The following is a 16,766-nucleotide window of genomic DNA, read 5'->3' as shown; positions in this document are numbered from 1 at the left end:
ACAGTCCTATAATCCACCCTTTTACTGGGTTGCAAACCTTTGATGAGGGAGAGAGAGCAGTATAGTAGATGCCACAACTTTCTCTGCAGGGCAGTCATACTGTGTTTACTGACAGCTGCTGGACTTGCGCAGGGTTTCCCCATGACTTACATTGCCAAGTTCATGCAAGTACCCTTCCAGGGTAAGGAAGGAAGATAACAGAAAAAGATATCTAGCACAGGAAATTACAGAAACTCCAATAAAACGCAGACAGAAATGAAGTCTCTGAGCTGTGCGCCAAGTGCTTAAGGGAGGAGGCAGGAGAGTGCCTCTAATGTAGCTCACCGCTCACCGTGGTACTTCACGGACAGTGTGGGGAGTGGCTGGGAGTGAGAATAAAAAGCTTTCCTCTATATTTTTGGAAATCAAGAAGAACTAACTAGCCAAGTGCTCCTCTGTGTCTGTTCAGTTCTGCTGAAAAGCAGACACCTGTATGGGGTTAGATATATAAGAAATGTATGAGGGTAGGGAAAGCCTATGATGGCTAAAGGCAAAGGGAGCAAGAGAAGGTGAGGAGAGCCTCAGCCCACAGTGCAAGTGGCCCTCAATGATCAGGAGACAGAGGGGGATTGGGTAAGAACAATCTGAGACTGTAGGGGCATCTGAGTGATCAGTCAGTTAAGCATCTGACTTCAGCTCAGGTCATGATCTCACAGTTTGTGAGTTTGAGCCCCACATGGGGCTCTTTGCTGTCAGCATGGAGCCTGCTTCAGATCCTCTGTCTCTCTCTCTTCCTCAAAAATAAATAAACATAAAAAAAGAACAATGTTAGACTGCAGTGCAGCTCCAAGAAACGTTCAGCAGGACCAGTGGAGAGTCCTCGAGCCAAAGTTGCTTTTTGGAAGAGTCCTGTACCTCACAGGAGTGGGCCTGCATTAGTATACCTGCCATGTTCAGTCAATGGCTGGGAGAGGGGCTGGGGCCAGATATGGTGACAGAGCCAAAGGGATGACTTCTGGAGGTCAGCAGTCAATTATGCCTCCCATGGCAGGAGATCTGTGCCACCATTAGCACAGCCACCGCATCCATCCTTCAGTAGCTATGACTAGGAGGGCTCTTCCCCGAGTCCCTGGTGGACAGATAGCTACAGGAATCGATGCATGGGGTAGAATGAGACTTACTACTTTGGAGAATAAGGCCAAGGCTGGTTTGGTTGGTCTGTAGGTGGACTGTACTTCTTCATTGCTTGTTTATTCAGTGTTTGGATTCTTGGATTTCTCCCATCCCCTTGTTTGTTCAATTCACCCTTTGACCCCAGGTCTAGGAAAATACAACCATATGCATTTGGAAGAAGTCTAAAATGAATTAGCTGGCTGGCTTTAGTTTTTATCCTAAGCATCTAAAGATTCCTAGGCCTTGAAAGTGGGGCAGACTGAAGAAACTAAAGTTATTTGGGAAATAAGCAAATGAATATTCAGCCTCTTGATTACACAAGGAAGAGTCTAAGTTTTGTCTGTCTAGTGCCTAAGAATCACTATTTCTTAGTTGTCTTAGTACTATAAAACCAGAGAACATGAATATTGAAAGAACCCTTGGAGATTGTCTAGTTCAACAACATCATTTTACAGACGAGGACACAGCCAGACCCTAAAGGGAAAAAGTAGACCAATATCCTTTAGAAACAAACATGCAAAAATCCTCAACAAAACCCTAGGAAAACAAATCCAGTAACTTGTGAAAAGGATTAGACACCATTGCCAACTGGGATCTATCCCAGGAATGCAAGGCTGGTTTAACCTATGAAAATCATTCATTATAATGAACCATAGTAACAAAACAAGGAAAAAAAAAAACCAGGAACAAAAAGATAATCTCAATAGACACTAAAGGAAAGAGACTCTCTCAAGCTCATAAAGTTAATAGCAAAGCCCAGGCTAAACTCCGGTCACCTAATTTCCAGGTTAGAGCTCTTCATAGTAGTGGGAGTGGCAACAGAAGGTGGAACCAGCCCTTCCACATCCATGCACTTCCTTGAGCCCATATTGAGGAATCTCCCCTTGTCCTTCTATCCTGTTCTCACAAAGCCCCTAGCAGTGGGCACTTTCCGCATGAAAAAGTAGGTGTAGAGAGGCCACCCAGCTGGTGGCCACCCCAAGCACAAGGAGGAACTAAACCTAGATCCCAGATATCCTGTCTCCCCCTCTGGCACTTTTCCCTCACCCTTCACTGCTCCCCTCATTGATTGGTGCCACTGGATTAACCTGGTTCTATTAGTTTTCACACTACCTACTGCCAAGCCAAATAGATGGGCTTTTTGCTGTGAGCATGTACGAGTGTCCTCCAGATTCTCTGGGGGAAGAGCCCCTCTCCTGTGCCAGCGTGTGACAACACACAGAGCCGAAGCTGTTGACTTACCTTGCTGTAATCTGAGCTAAGTGGCCATTTGTATTGCTAATGACTAGAACATCTGTGCTAAGACTGGAGTCCTGTAAAGAAGCACTGGGGAAGCCAGAGGCCAGAAGGCTGGAAAGTGGAGGCCAGTGGGGATGAGAGAGGGATGAGGTTGTTCTTTGTTCCCAGAGAAGCTGAGGGCCAGGGTGGCCTGGCTTTTGGCAGAGCCTAGCCCAATGAGAGCTCTTGCCACTGACTCCTGGCTCTCCCTGCTGGGACAAGAAAAAGAAAGCAAACATTTCAGAGAGTTAGGAAAAGAGACCCAGCAGAGCCAGGATGCAGTGAAGTGGCTGTTTGTTTGTTTGTTTGTTTGTTTTGTGGGTTTTTTGGCCTCATACTTGGACATCTCGGATGGAGCTCTACTGAGGTCCCAGTTGGCCAAATTGTATCTGGATGTATTCCCCTTGGCCTCCAAAAGTTTCTTCTCTTCAAAAATGCATTTGGAGAGCCCACTTCAGAGCCAGGGACTTAGCCTGCAGGCCATTTCCAGGACTCAGGCCTGCGAGCTATGGTAGGGGTGTGCTGGCTGTCGGCAATGTACAAAGCAGGGCTTTCCCAGTACTACTCCACCTGTTTAACTCAGAAATGTGGGGTGCCCTTTTTTCTTCTCGCTGAGAATCACAGAGAAGTTGAAAGAGATCGACTCTGTATGGGACACCCTCTTCTCTTCTTGATTCCATCTGCTTTGCATATAGATATGTTCTCATTAGGCCATGCATCAACACTGCATACTCTTCCCACCCTTTTCTTCTTTCCTGACATTTAGACCAGGGAAGTGGCTTCCTTTGGGATAAAGGGGTTTCAAGAAGGCACCATGGACTGGGAATCACGAGTGCTGAGTTCTAGTCTCCTCTGACTTGGGGAAAGGCCTTCCCTACCATGAGCCCCAGAGTCCCCATTCACCAGGTAGGGAGTTGGTAGAAAGCAATATTTCTCAGAAGTTGGCGTTGCAGGGTACCACTCCCAGGGGCTGAGTCCCTGCAAAAACAGAAACAGGTGCTCTGTATAGATCTCTCTGTCCTTAACTTGCTCAGCAGTCTTTTGTACTGATTTTTTTTTATTGTGGTAAAATATACATGACGTAGAAATGGTAATTTTTTAGTGTACAGCTCAGTGGTATTGAGTACATTCACACTGTTGTGCAGTCATCACCACCATCCATCTCCAGAACTCATTTTACTTTGCAAGACTGAAACTCTGTCCCCATTAAACAATACTCTTCATGACACACTCTGCACAGCCCTTGGCAACCACTGTACTTACCTGGCAGGAGGGATACCATGATCATCAGGGCTGTTTTCCCAGAACAAGGCTTGTCCATTGCTTGGCAATCTTGAGCAAACCATGGACTTCTCCATCTACAGAGAATGTTGACTTAAGTAGGTGATCTCTCATTTCCCCTCAAGTTACAAAAGTGCTAGGGTTGTAGAGTGTGGTGTTAGCCTCAGGGAGGCAGAATGGGTCAGAAGAAGACAGAAGATGAGGCTTTCAGTAAAAAGAAAGTAGAGAATGATACCCCACTCCCATAAAGGTTGGGAAAAAGGAGACCAGACAGGTAGGCCTGAGAAAGTGGTGTAGCAGGAAAGCATGGGTTCGTTTGCAATTCGTCTGCACATCCTTGTGGACAAAATCTGTGGAAGGAACCCTGAGCCCTGGAACTATTCACATTCCTGCCAGGGCTTAGGGAGCTGACACCAGGCCAACCTTAAATCTTATGAAGAGTGTGCTGTGCTAGGTCCTTCCAGTCTTGACCTCACCCTAAACCCGTCTGACTAGAGCATCTCCAGAGAGATGGGATTGGCAACAGAAAAGAAAATAAGGCCAAAATCTAAAGAGACTTTTTCTTAACCTGTAAACAATGATTATTTTTTATGAACTTGGGTTGTTCCTTTGACATAGCACCATATTTTCTGTATACATGATTCCTGGGCTTTTCTAATCCTGGTTTTCTTGAATCCATATGATACATACAGAAGAGTGTATTAAGCATATAATAATAAGACTAACACTCATGTACCCACCAACCAGCTTGAGAAATGGAACATTCAAAATATCTTAGGGGCACCTGGGTAGCTCAGTCTGTTAAGCATCTGACTTCAGCTTAGGTCATGATCTCATGGTTCACGGGTTCAAGTCCCATGTCAGTCTCTGTGCTGACAGCTCAGAGCCTGGAGCCTGCTTCAGATTCTGTGTCTCCCTCTCTCGCTGCCCCTCCCCCACTCATTCTCTGCCTCTCTCTCTCTCTCTCTCTCAAAAATGAATAAACATTTAAAAAATTTAATATCTTCAAACCTTTTATATACCCCTCCCACTTCCCAGAGATAATGACTTTCTTGACTTCCAAGAGCCAATTCTAGGAATGCACCTGAAACCCCTCGATGAGGTTTGAGGTCTTCCTAGGTAGATCAGGCAGTCACCAACCTCTCTCTCTCAATCTCTCTCTCTCACATCACCAGTCTCTTTAGGTAGTTATTGTCTGCATAGATTTCCAATGATGGCTCCTCCCATCTATTTTGTGTTGATCCTCATTTGTTTCAATTTTAGATGGGGACCTTGCCATTTTCCAATATATTTTATGATCTCTTTTTTTATTTTTTTAATGTTTTATTTATTTCTGAGAGAGAGAGAGAGAGAGAGAGAGAGAGCAGGGGAGGGTCAGAGACAGGGAGACACAGAATCTGAAGCAGGCTCCAGGCTCTGAGCTGTCAGCACAGAGCCCGACGCGGGGCTCGAACCCACGAACCGTGAGATCATGACCTGAGCCAAAGTCGGACGCTTAACTGACTGAGCCACCCAGGCGCCCCTATGATCTCTTGAGTACAAGAGTAATATGTGTTCTTTGTAGTAAACTTCTAAAGTGCAGGGAAGTATAGAGAAAACACAAAATCCATGCGATAATAAAATATACAAATATATAATGTATAATAAGCCAGGAATAGCCACTGTTAACATGTTGGAATACAACATTTCATTTTTTTCTATGCAGAAATTTATATGTCACATTACTGGCACCAAGCTTTGTGTATAGCTTTTACTTTTATTGTGAAATATAACATAGGTGCAGAAAAGTGTGCAAGGCCCACATATACAATTTAAAGAAGTACAAAGTGAAAACCTGTGTTGCCACTGGTTAGGTTGAGAAATAGAATGTTGCCATCCCCCGAGTAGACCCCCATGTGCCTCTTGTGATCCCAGCCTCTCCTCCCCACAGAGGCAACCACTCCCTTGATTCTGATGTAATCATTCTCTTGCTTTTCTATAGAGTTCCTTGCTTATTAATGAACTCTTAAGCAAGCAGTCACTTCATTTTGGAGAACTGAGTGTTGAGGACAAGGTAGGTATGTAAGCAGCAAAGAACCATAGTGCTGCTATTAGCTGAAGACCTCCGAAAGAAGAGAAGCTGGGTAGTCCTGGTCACTGTGTGCCCCTAGCTCCCCTTTTAAGGAAGTTGGTGGCCAAAGGCACGATGGACCAGGGCATGGATAGAGCCCACCATCATCAGGACGCCTGGCAGAGTTATGGGCATGGTACTGGACACACACAGAAAATATGGCAGGAGGGATCGGGCTGCCCTGTTTCTCCTTTTGAGCTCACCACAGCCTGCTGCCAGTTTCTCCAGCATCTAGGCATAGGTGAACACAGGACACCTCTGTGGGCTGAAGTTCAGTGTCCTCAGCTGATCCAGGCAGCAGGATCAGGAAGGCAGAGCAGGAATTCAGAAGCAAAAGGTCAAGCCAGATCTCTGCCATGGTCAAGGAGAGGCAGAAACCCACAGACACAGAGTGAGGGAGGGGATCCAGGTCTACCCCATTACATTGGCCACCTCTGTCCACTTCACCTCCCTTCCAGAGAAAACATGGGGCTCCTATTCCTAATCCTGATGAAGATTCGGCCATCCAGACCAAGCTGCTTTTCCACCTTTCCCTCTGACATCTTGTGATTCAGCTTCCTTGGGCTGTGTAGTCTGTTAACTTTGGTCTAGCCATTCACTGGCTTGGGAAAGTATGGGGCTGCTGTCTTCTCTCCTGTTCTCCTAATCCTAGTGAGATTGTGCCTTTGGAAAACAAAACAAAACCCTTACCACGCTTTTCATGGGGCTTTGGGAGGGAGTAAAGTTAGAAGCTTGCATTAAATCTGCTGTCTAAATCCGGAAGTCTCCAAAGGAAATCCTGCCGCTCCCTTCCTCGGTTGCCCGAATGTGATGGTTAGTTGGATGGCTCCTTTGGCGCCCTGGGGCCTGTTAGCAGTGCTCACTACACCCAGCAGGGAGACACTGGTGGGGAAAGAATGTGGGCACGCATAAGCATAAGGACTAGGCTTTGGACACTGCGTTTTCAGTATTTGTAATTAAGAGCCTGGAGTTTGGAGTAAATCAGACCCAGGTTGGGCTTCCAGGTCTGCCACTTACTTACTGTATGACTTGGAACAAGTTACTTTGTTTCTCTGAACCTTATTTTCCTCCCTATAAAATGAAGGTGGTAACGGTACCCATCTTTCAGGGTTGCCATGGGGATTAAATGGGATAAAAGCTCTACAGCATTTTATTCAGTGCCTGACATGCTGTACAAGTTCAGTACATCATAGGTGTTTACCATCACCATCATTGTCATGAGACAGTAGGAATCTTCCAGAAGCTGTCAGAGCAACTAGTGCCACAGGCCTCTCCTGGCTGCTGAGGCTAAAGATTCCAGAGAGCGTTGATGGCCTCCCTTTTACCCAGCCCTTGATGTCCCCCACAGCAGGGCTCTATACCTCATCTTGCTCCTGGGATGATTCTCGGTGGCCCACCTAGCCTGACCAGCCAGTTTTCCTATCTGACAAGAGGTGCAGCACTGGCCACACTACAAAAAGTGCCCCACAGAAAATAGCTAGCCTAAATATCAGAAGACTACTGCAGACCTGCTCTGAGTCTCTTGCTATGGGGGATACTGAGGAGTATGCCAGTCTCTAGCCCAGGAAGTTTATAGGCCACCTGCCTACTCATTGGAATTCATGCTGAAGAAAAGATACTTATTCCTTCATTTCTTAATTGATGTATACATTATTGATTTTGCCTTTTTTGTGTGTTCTTGGAGTTTTTTCTTCTCTCAGCAAAGTAGCAATTTACCAGTTGAACTTAATCCTGTGATTAAATTTCAAGTCTGAGAACTTGATTGACTAAATGAACTTGATTTTGGATCCCATCAATTTTAGTCAGCCCTAGACATTTAAACTTTGAAAAATTAAAATTAAATATATACATTTATAAAGGAAAGAAAATCCAGCAAAGCTCAAACTATTCCAGCTCTTGCATACAGAATACCCTGCTCCAAGGACACTCCAACAAAATGCAAATGTATCAGAAAGCTCCACGCAGTGGGTGGGATTGGTGCTACCCTAGAGTTCTTGGCAGAATCTCTTTAGTGAGCCCTAGCTCCCTCCCACCCCCGTACTACATGTATTATAACAGGAATGCTCCAACTTGGACTTCTCCTAATTTTGGGATACAGTTGTTGCAAAAAAACACATGGGCCAGCAGCCATTTCACGGATGTGGAACCCTCACAGCCTTCCAGAATGTTCTTGTTGCTGGTCTGCTTGTTATAATAGCAAAGATTTCAGCTGGGCAATTTGATCAAGCAAAACTCAGGGTGGGCTTTGAAGTCAGAAATATCTGGGTTCTAGTCTAGGCTCTGGCACTTACTAACAAAGGACCTTGGGTAAGTTACTCACCCTCTTTGTACCTCAGTTTCCTCCATATTTATAGGGCTCATCATAGTACCTTCCTCATAGGATTGTCCTGAAAATTAATTGAAAGACCCCCAGAAAGGATTACCAAGAGATGGGAGAGGTGATGGCCCTGTTGAACTGTGTTGGCCAAGCCACGCTTAGAGTAGCATGTCTAATTCCAGGCTAATCCCTGTACAGTTCTTAGGACACCACATGGAGCATCATAACAGTGCTCAATATATGGCAGAGGTGTTATTGTTAATGCAGACTACTGCTCATGAGTCTTCAGAGAGTGCATGCAGCAGGCAGGCACTGCATATGTTAATTCAAGGGATCTTCATAACTCCTACCACTCTATGATGTACTATGACCTTTCTTTTCAGATGAGGAAGTTGAGGCACAGAAGAGTTAGCAACTTCCTCACAATGACATAGCTAAGAAGTGGCAAGTCCATAACACCAGCCCAGATCTCTGTCTCCAGAGCCTACATGCACTCTTAGCCACTATGCCAAAAAGCTGTGCTTTCCAGTATTGTAGGCTTCAGCCATATGTGGCTATTTATTTTATTTTATTTTATTTTTTAAATATATTCTTTTTTTTTAATGTTTTATTTATTTCTAGGAGAGAGAGAGAGAGAGACAGCGTGAGCAGGGGAGGGTCAGAGAGAGAGGGAGTCACAGACCGAAACAGGCTCCAGGCTCTGAGGTGGCAGTCAGCATAGAGCCCGACGCGGGGCTCGAACCCACGAACCGCGAGATCATGACCTAAGCGAAAGTCGGACGCTTAACCGACTAAGCCACCCAGGCGCCCCGTGTGGCTATTTAAATAAATTTAAATCAATTAAAAGTAAATAAAATTAAGAATTCAGTTTTCCATTTGCAGTAGCCACATTTCAAGTGCTCACTTGCCACGTGAGGCCAGTGGCCACTATATTGGACAGCGAAGGTAGAGAGCCTTCTTTCCTTTCTGGGAAAATGATTCAACATCCTCTCATAAAGTTCTCTTGGACAATGCTGCTTATACAGCTTCTGGCATTTTATTCCTTATAAAATCCCAGACTTGAGTTGTATAGCTGTCTTGTATTATTATTAACAGACACGTGGTTGTGATATATTGAACTCCCATTTGCACTTGGCCAAGTAGGAAAATGGGAAGCAGAAAGCCAAGAAGTCTAACTTACATTTTTCCTGTTTTCCCAATGCATTACTTCAAATTTACAAAATTGTCCCCTGTCACTTCTGTTTGACACATAGGGACATTCACCAATATGCCCAAAGATTCAGCTTCTTTCACAGCTCTACCTTGACCTCTTTGGGCTATCTGGATAACATTTAGTACCCTCATTCATCTCACCAGTGACTCGAACAACTAGAGCTGGCTTCTGAAGTCGGCCCAGCTCTTGAAGGACCCTGGGCTGAGAGTCTCTGGCATTTGTGTCATGTCTCCAGGTCCTTCTCTTGGGCTTTCTCTGCTCATCTCTGTTACATGGTTAGTAAAGGACATAGAAAAGAAAGAAAGGAGTTCAAGATTCATTGCCTGAACTCCTGGATGATGGGGTCAAGAAATCTGCAAGCTCCCAGAAGTTGGTGGAATTATAGGCCACAGCTATAACCTTGTGAATACACATACACGTCCTTCTGAATCTCCATGGTGGAGAAGACCAGACCAATATCTAATCTAGCCAATGATTTATATAGTTAGAGCAGCCATCCACTTCTTGCAAAACAGCTGAATGTCTACGGAGGTTAGTCATAACCTTTGCTTCATGCCCCAGAGCCCGTTTGAGCTACAATGGTGTCACAGAATAGCCAACAAGGTGGAGTTACTCCAGTGTAAATGAAAGGACACCTTACTGTTCCTCTTCATGTGCAGAAGGAGCCTCTGTACTTCCAAACCCAGGAGTTGCTTGGGTTTTAGCCACGCTGTAAATCAGATCCGGGTCTGTACCATACCTTGCCAATGTGTGCCCTGGGTAAACGTATCTCTACTTCCTTGTCTTGTAAACTAGCCACAGTCTCAAATGCATGTATGCATAGTTCAGTGCCCAGTACACAGTGTGTGCCCAGTAAATATGTTAGCTGATGTTATTTTTATGGTGTGGTTATGATTCCTCTCTGTTCTATTGGTGGGTTTTATTAACACAACAGTGTTGAAAAGGGATGAGTAGACGTGCTTCAATGAGGGTCAAGGCTCTGTTTATCATTAATGTTCATCCGAAAAAGAGGCCAGCACGGTTCTCACCAGATCACCATCTCCCAAGGGCCCAGGACATCATGCCAAGTTCATAGCAGAGTAAGGTCGACAGAGTGCCTGGGTGGCTCAGTCAGTTAAGCATAACAGAGTAAGGTCAGTTGGATTTTGAGTAGTTACCAAGCCCTTGGCAAAGGCACAGGCACTGCCTGGGCACCAGAGGGATTTGGAGATAATTAAGACCTGGCCCAGCAAGGATGTTAAGTCAGCCCCAGGTGTTCAGTCACAGGAACTTGGTTAAGGAGAGGCAGAATTCCCAGGGTAGAGTGGCTGGATCTTGAAGGACATGCAGGATTCCCAGAGTCAAAACTTGGGGAAAGGGCATTCCAGGCTGGGTGAATCAAGGGGCACAAGCTCAGAGGGCTGGACACACATGGCAGCCTGTCTGGAGAGATCTGATGAGCTCAAAGGAGATTTTGCCATGACTGGAGAGTAGAGTACATGACACTATGGAACATGAAACCTGGCTGCCAAGATGACAGGAGGCCAAGGTTATGGACAGCCATAAGAGCAGACTTTAGCAGGGTGTGCTTGCATCTCTAAGAAGCTGCAAACCATTGGAGGGTTTTTTAGGGGGAGGGACCTTTGGCCAACCTCAATCCAGCAGGCTCTCTCACAACCACGGAAAGCTCAAGATCCAGGGAACTGAATGGATGTGAGTTCTGTGAAATTGGGCACTGCTCTCAGACACTATCCACCCTATGGTCTAATTCTCTGGTATCTGGAGTTACGTGGAACCTGCCAGTCTAAGAGCTAGTGACCGTGCCCACCGATTGTTCATTGACTAGCTTTTCTCAGATTTTCAGTGATTCCAAAGAAAGAGATGGATTTACCTTACATTTGAAAACCTTAAGGAATTGAAATGTCCGTAACAACCATTTCTTTGAAAGTTGGGCCTCACACTTACAGGGTATGTGATAAGCAGGGTTTCCTTCTAAACCAAATAAAATAGAAGAGACACATGAGCATTGGTTATAAAGCTAGTTAGTCAGAGTCAAGATTGAATCTCATGTATTTTGGTTATTTTGTTTTTCAATTGGGGATTGCATTGGTCTGCCAAGTGCCTGCTCCCATTCTGCTCCACTTGAATGAGTGGCTCCAGGCCCACTCCCAATTGCTGCTGAAATAGAACTGTCCACACTGTTGGGGCATCTTCTGCCGCTGGTAACTTCTATGTGCCATCTGCAGTTTTTTCTGCCTGATGAACTACTGAGGCACTGCAAGCGTATGTTAACGCTGATGGGGGGTCCTGTTTCTTGACCCATCACTAATATCCTACAAGTCACATGAAGCTACCAGGGATTCCTAAGCAAAAGCTTAAAATGCTTGAGTTCCCTACAAATAAGCCCTATTCATTGCTTTTCAGTTGTGTCGTCATGGAGTGGGCAAGTAATCAGAAGTCTAGTGATATTTGCATTTGGGCGTTGTGAAAACACCAGTATGGCCATAAAATGGTGTATAAAATTATCAAAGAGCTAGGTGTGCATGCACTAAGAATTGTCAGTTGTAGAAAGCAACCTGTCTGCTCGTGTCCCGGATGACCTTGCTTCAAGGACAAACTGAAGCTTAAAGAACTGGAGCTGCAGATGGCCAGGGAGCTGAGCTCTGTACTAGTGAACTGGCCCAAGAGGAGGGGCACTGGGCCCTGCGCAGTTAGTACACCATCAGAATGATGAAGAGCTTTTCTTTCCCAAGTGCACAGACTTTACTTGCTAAGGATATTTTGCGTTGTTTGTTTTTTTTTTTTTTTGCGGGGGAGGGGGAGTGGTTTGTATCTGTCTGGGGGACAGGTGTACTCTCTGAAACTCTCCAGATAGTTAGAATGTCTTCCCAATCCCATCCTGAAGTCTTTATAATTTGTCTTTAAGAATTTTTATGGAGCACCCTTGTAAAACTTTGCCTGAACTTTTCTAAATGCTGCATTTGAATAGTTTGTACATTTCAAAAACACATTTTTGCATTTGGTAAGTTAATGACTGAACACGCACACACCACAGCAAACTATGTGTGGACTTGAGAACCAGGCAAACCTGAGTTTGCATCCTGCTCTGCTGCTAACTAGCTGTGTGACTTTGGGCAACTTAGTTAATCTTTCTGGGCCTCAACCTCTTCACCTGCAAAATAAGGACAATAGTAGTTCCTGCCTCACAGACAGCTGTTTAAAGGACCTAGTGAGACTGAATATTGAAAGCACTTGGGTCAGTGCCTGGTGCATAGCAAATGCTCAATAAATTCAGTGGTGGCAATTTTTAGTGTTATGTCAAACGATGCAGCCAAATATCTACTGGCCTGTCGTCCATTGCACAGATCCATGCACAGTAGGTGCTTAGTAAGTGCTTATTGCAATGAATCGAATTGATTCCAACTGTTTAGCTTAGTTTGGGGGGGATAAAGATTTCCCTTTCTACCGGGGTGATAGAAGACACAGGTGGTGCTTTGCAGCCCAGGTGTTACAGCATGAGAGTGAAGAGGCTGTGTCATGTAGAAAGAAGTGCTTGTGGAGTTAGGCTTCCCCCTGGTCCTTTCAGACAACACTGTTGCCAAGCATTTGGTGTGTTCATCAGGATGTCAGGGCTTTTTCAGCAGCTCATTTGAGTCTTGAAATGTTCTCTGACATGGTTATCAAGTTTGAGGTTTTTAAATTGCCGTTAGCTGAAAGAATTGGGTCATATGTTCAATTCTGGTTAAATCCCTATCATCTAAAACATGACAGAAAGGAAAGGTTCCCCCCTCACACACACACACACAAGTCCCAAAACCTTGGGGCCCTGGTAAGGTGAAGTACAGTGAGGACTGCAGTTCAGAACTTGGCTGTTGTGGGATTTACACTTGACTGTTTGGTTTTGCACTCACCGTTTGGTTTTGCAGATTCCTCAGCATTTCTACACACACAAACCTACAAACCAGTTTAGAACTGTGTGCTCTGTTAGGTGGGTGGGGGGCGGTAAGGAGATGGGAGGGATTGGGATTGGTCAAGGTCATTGCCGATGAACCAGCTATGTGACCTAGCTTTCCTCCCATTTCCAACAAGACAATGACTGACCAAGGCAGAGGATCCTTAACTGAGATCCATGGATGGGTATTAAGTGTCCAGAAAACCCCTGAAATTATATGTAAAATGTTGGTGGGCTGGGAAAGGGGAAACACCACTAGGAGTGCTTTTTCTGTGGAGAAAGACCATAGCTTTTAATGGATTCTCAAAGGAGTTTGTGACCCATGACAATCAAGAGCGCAAAGCTGTTTCATTTTGTTGCCCCAGACCAGTTGGTGTGTATAAGCACCACACTCATAGGACCCAGCTAGGCAGGCGGTCATGGCAGTGACAAGATCAGTCAGGACCATTTTGTAGCCAAACAGCTGATGGATTGTTCAATCGGTTGTTGTAGACTCATGTAGACAAAGCCTGCAAGCTTGGGGAAGCCAGGCCCCCCCAGGTCAGCCTCGGGCGACAGCCCCCATCCTGCCAGGCCCTGGGGAGTGAGTCCTTCCTGCCCGGCAGCTCCTTTGCTCATGAGCTGGCCCGAGTCACCTCCTCGTACAGCACCTCAGAGGCAGCGCCCTGGGGCGGCTGGGATCCGAAGGCCTGGAGGCAGGTGCCTGCTCCACTACTGCCTAGCTGCGACGCTGTAGGTAAGTCACTTCCCCTGAGCCTCGCTTTCTCATCTGTCAACTGGGGCGCAGTCCCCTGCTCAGCCTGCCCGCCTGCCTCACAGGGTTGTTGGGAGGAACACAGGAGGTGACAGCCCATAAAGCTCTTGTACACCTATGAGGGATTTCTAGTGCTTTCTCTACTGTGTCCCAGCCCATCTTTGGCAAAGAGACCACCCAAGCAAGCAGAGTGCTCCAGGCGCGTGAGCCTCACCTCCAGGGCAATGAGTGGGGGCTGCCCCGGTTGCAGTTGCAATCCCTCCCTGTGGTACGCCTTCCAGCACCCTGGGTCCTTCCTTGCCTGTCTGTCCCTGTGGCCAGACTGTGAGCCCAAGGGGGACAGGGGCTCTGCTTCTGCACCTCTGGATACTCCCTCTTACCTGCCTGCTCTGTACCTAGCGGGTGCTCAGGAACTGCCTCTTTTGCCAGCAATCCGATGTGGACTCTGCACCCCACTATGTTCTCTGACCCCACTCAAGACTCATGCGCCCTAGAAGTGGGAAGTTAGGTCACCCCACTGCCAGGAGAAGAGCAGACAGAAGGAAGCTAAGCCAAGCCTGTCCACAATGGCTGTGAGTTTGGATCATCCCCTGGAGTCTAGAAGGAACGGCTTGACTTGCCCTGAAGAGTCACATTAGCAGTGGTAGGAGCAAGATGGTGGACACCAGCCAGAGCGGGCCTTTGTAGAGAATATCATTTGGGTCATGGAAATGTTGTTCCAGCTCATGAAATATCAGTGTGCACGGGACGTCTGCCCTATCTGCAGGAAAAAAATGGCAAAATAAGCATCTGCTAAGTGATAGTGATCAGAAGATGGTCCTCAAGCTGAAAGGGCTCTGTGATTCTGTCCTTTAATGGAAATTCTGCCTTGGAAAGTACGGCCTTGTTGTCCTTATCCCGCCAACCCCAGCCGGGAAGAACAAGCGGTGCCTTTTGCTCAAGGTCTATTGATTCCTGTATCTTTTCCCCTTTTCTGTGTGTGCTCTCAGAATCTCCATGCTCTTCAGCTCTTTGGTCTTCTGCTGAAACCTGAGAATTCATGTCCAGCATGAAGCTGCCAGAAAGACAGAATTGGCAAAAATGGATGGGGATACGGTCCACTCAGGATGTTACTGTTCCACCCTAGTCTTCCCTGCCTTTCTCTTTCCTCAGAAGTCAAACACTGAGAGGGCTCCCAGCTAGCTTGCCTCAAATTCCTATCCCCTACATTGTCTTGTCTCTTCCCAAGGCAACACCTTCCACCCAGCAGGGGAGGACCTGGCAGATGCTTGGCCCCCAAATCTTTCCTAAGAAGCTCTGGAAGTTGGACCCTCCTGGGGGGGCTTTGAGGGACAGTGCCTTGCCAGCTCAGCCCATGACTCAGGAAGGCCAGACTCAGTGTGAGACGGAGGATGCAGGCACCACAGGGGAAGAAGAAAGGCAAGCTGCAAAGACATTTGTTTCCTCTGCCCCAGGAACGTTCCCAGAATTGAGGCCAAGCCCTTCCGGGACGAGGCAGCCCTGAAACCACCAAGACAGAGGAGGAGTCAGAATAGAGTTCATGCAGTTGGAGATCAAGTGCAAAGACAGAAAGCCAGAAAGTGAAAAAAACTGCACTACAGCTCTCTGCTGTTGGCTTTTGACCACACTGATTTTGTGAAGCCCCCAGTGACAGCCTCAGATGGATTCAGACCCAAGAGCAACAGTGTCTCCACTGGTGGAGGTCTCTTGCTTCCGCACCAAGGCCCTGGAGGGGCACAGAAAGATCCTAGCAGACCACTGCTGCCCCAGGCTTAACCTATCTTAGAGAATGGTGTGGCAGGTTCTGACTTACCCTCAAGGTCCCATGCCCTGACCCAAGGCTTCTGCCATGCCCGCCCATTCTCGATCCCTTCATTCTGTCATGATCTTCTTTAGAAGATGTGTCACCATCTGAAGTGATCTTCTTTTATTGATTTACTTGTATCTAGTCAGTTTCCCCCTCCATTATAAGTTCCGGAAGAATGAGAAGCCCAGCGCTATCCCACAAGAAATGTTTGTCCACTGATTGACAGAGGGACTGACCGAGCTGCTAAGTAAACCTTGTCTTCCCATCTGGCCCTTGAGCACGTGAACTCTGGGAGCTCCAGAGCCACTGAGGCCCACATTTCGCTGGGTGCACTCTGGGCCAGGAAGGGCATCGACCAAAGGCAACTGAAAAGAATGGGTGTTCGGCAACTCCCGTTCCCCAGAACTTGGCCTCAGCAGTCCACAGAGAGGAGAAGTGACCTGATGGCACAGTCATCATTCCCATCATTCTGGAGGCCTTCTGGAGAAACTGAGCCACAAGTTCTGAGAGTTAGGAGGGACCAGGAAACTATGAACCTCATTTGTCATTCACTGTGGGAAGCCCCTATGGTTTCCAAAGGACACTGTGGAGGATTGCAGCTGAAAAGAATCAACACCCTCTCAAACAGGGCTCCTGATAGAAGTATCTGACTGCCTTCATCCATAGACCATGGGGAGCCAGAGCCCATGGGTGTCAGGGGACCTCACCCCCATGGGTGCAAGGGTCCCAAGAATTCCAATCTTGACTTTATAGTCTCCAGGCAGAATGCTGTCTTCCTGTCATTTCAAAGGAAAAGTCAGAAAGGTGGGTGAGTTGTTTCCAAATCTGGCTTCCAGAAACTACAAAAGAAGGTGCTTTTCCTAGTGGAGTAATAAACAAACAAACCTACACAGTAGAATTCATTAACCTTTGAACCTTTAAGG

At 46.6% G+C, this 16,766-nt stretch overlaps 1 protein-coding gene across 1 annotated transcript in view; it reads left to right on the top strand.

The window, feature by feature from the left end:
• The window catches only part of MAMLD1 (mastermind like domain containing 1), a 124,347-nt gene that overhangs the window by 101,223 nt on the left and 6,358 nt on the right, over positions 1-16,766 (top strand). The window contains exon 4 of the mRNA XM_039249893.1: positions 13,775-14,018. Within this exon, the coding sequence (XP_039105824.1) occupies positions 13,775-14,018 (244 nt within the window). The remainder of the gene's footprint in view (positions 1-13,774; positions 14,019-16,766) is intronic.

The sequence above is a fragment of the Hyaena hyaena genome, unplaced genomic scaffold (assembly GCF_003009895.1).
Source record: "Hyaena hyaena isolate Hyena2069 unplaced genomic scaffold, ASM300989v1 scaffold_348, whole genome shotgun sequence".
NCBI lineage: Eukaryota > Metazoa > Chordata > Mammalia > Carnivora > Hyaenidae > Hyaena > Hyaena hyaena.
Note: the sequence above shows the minus strand (reverse complement) of the source record. Positions and strands in the feature narration are given on the sequence as shown.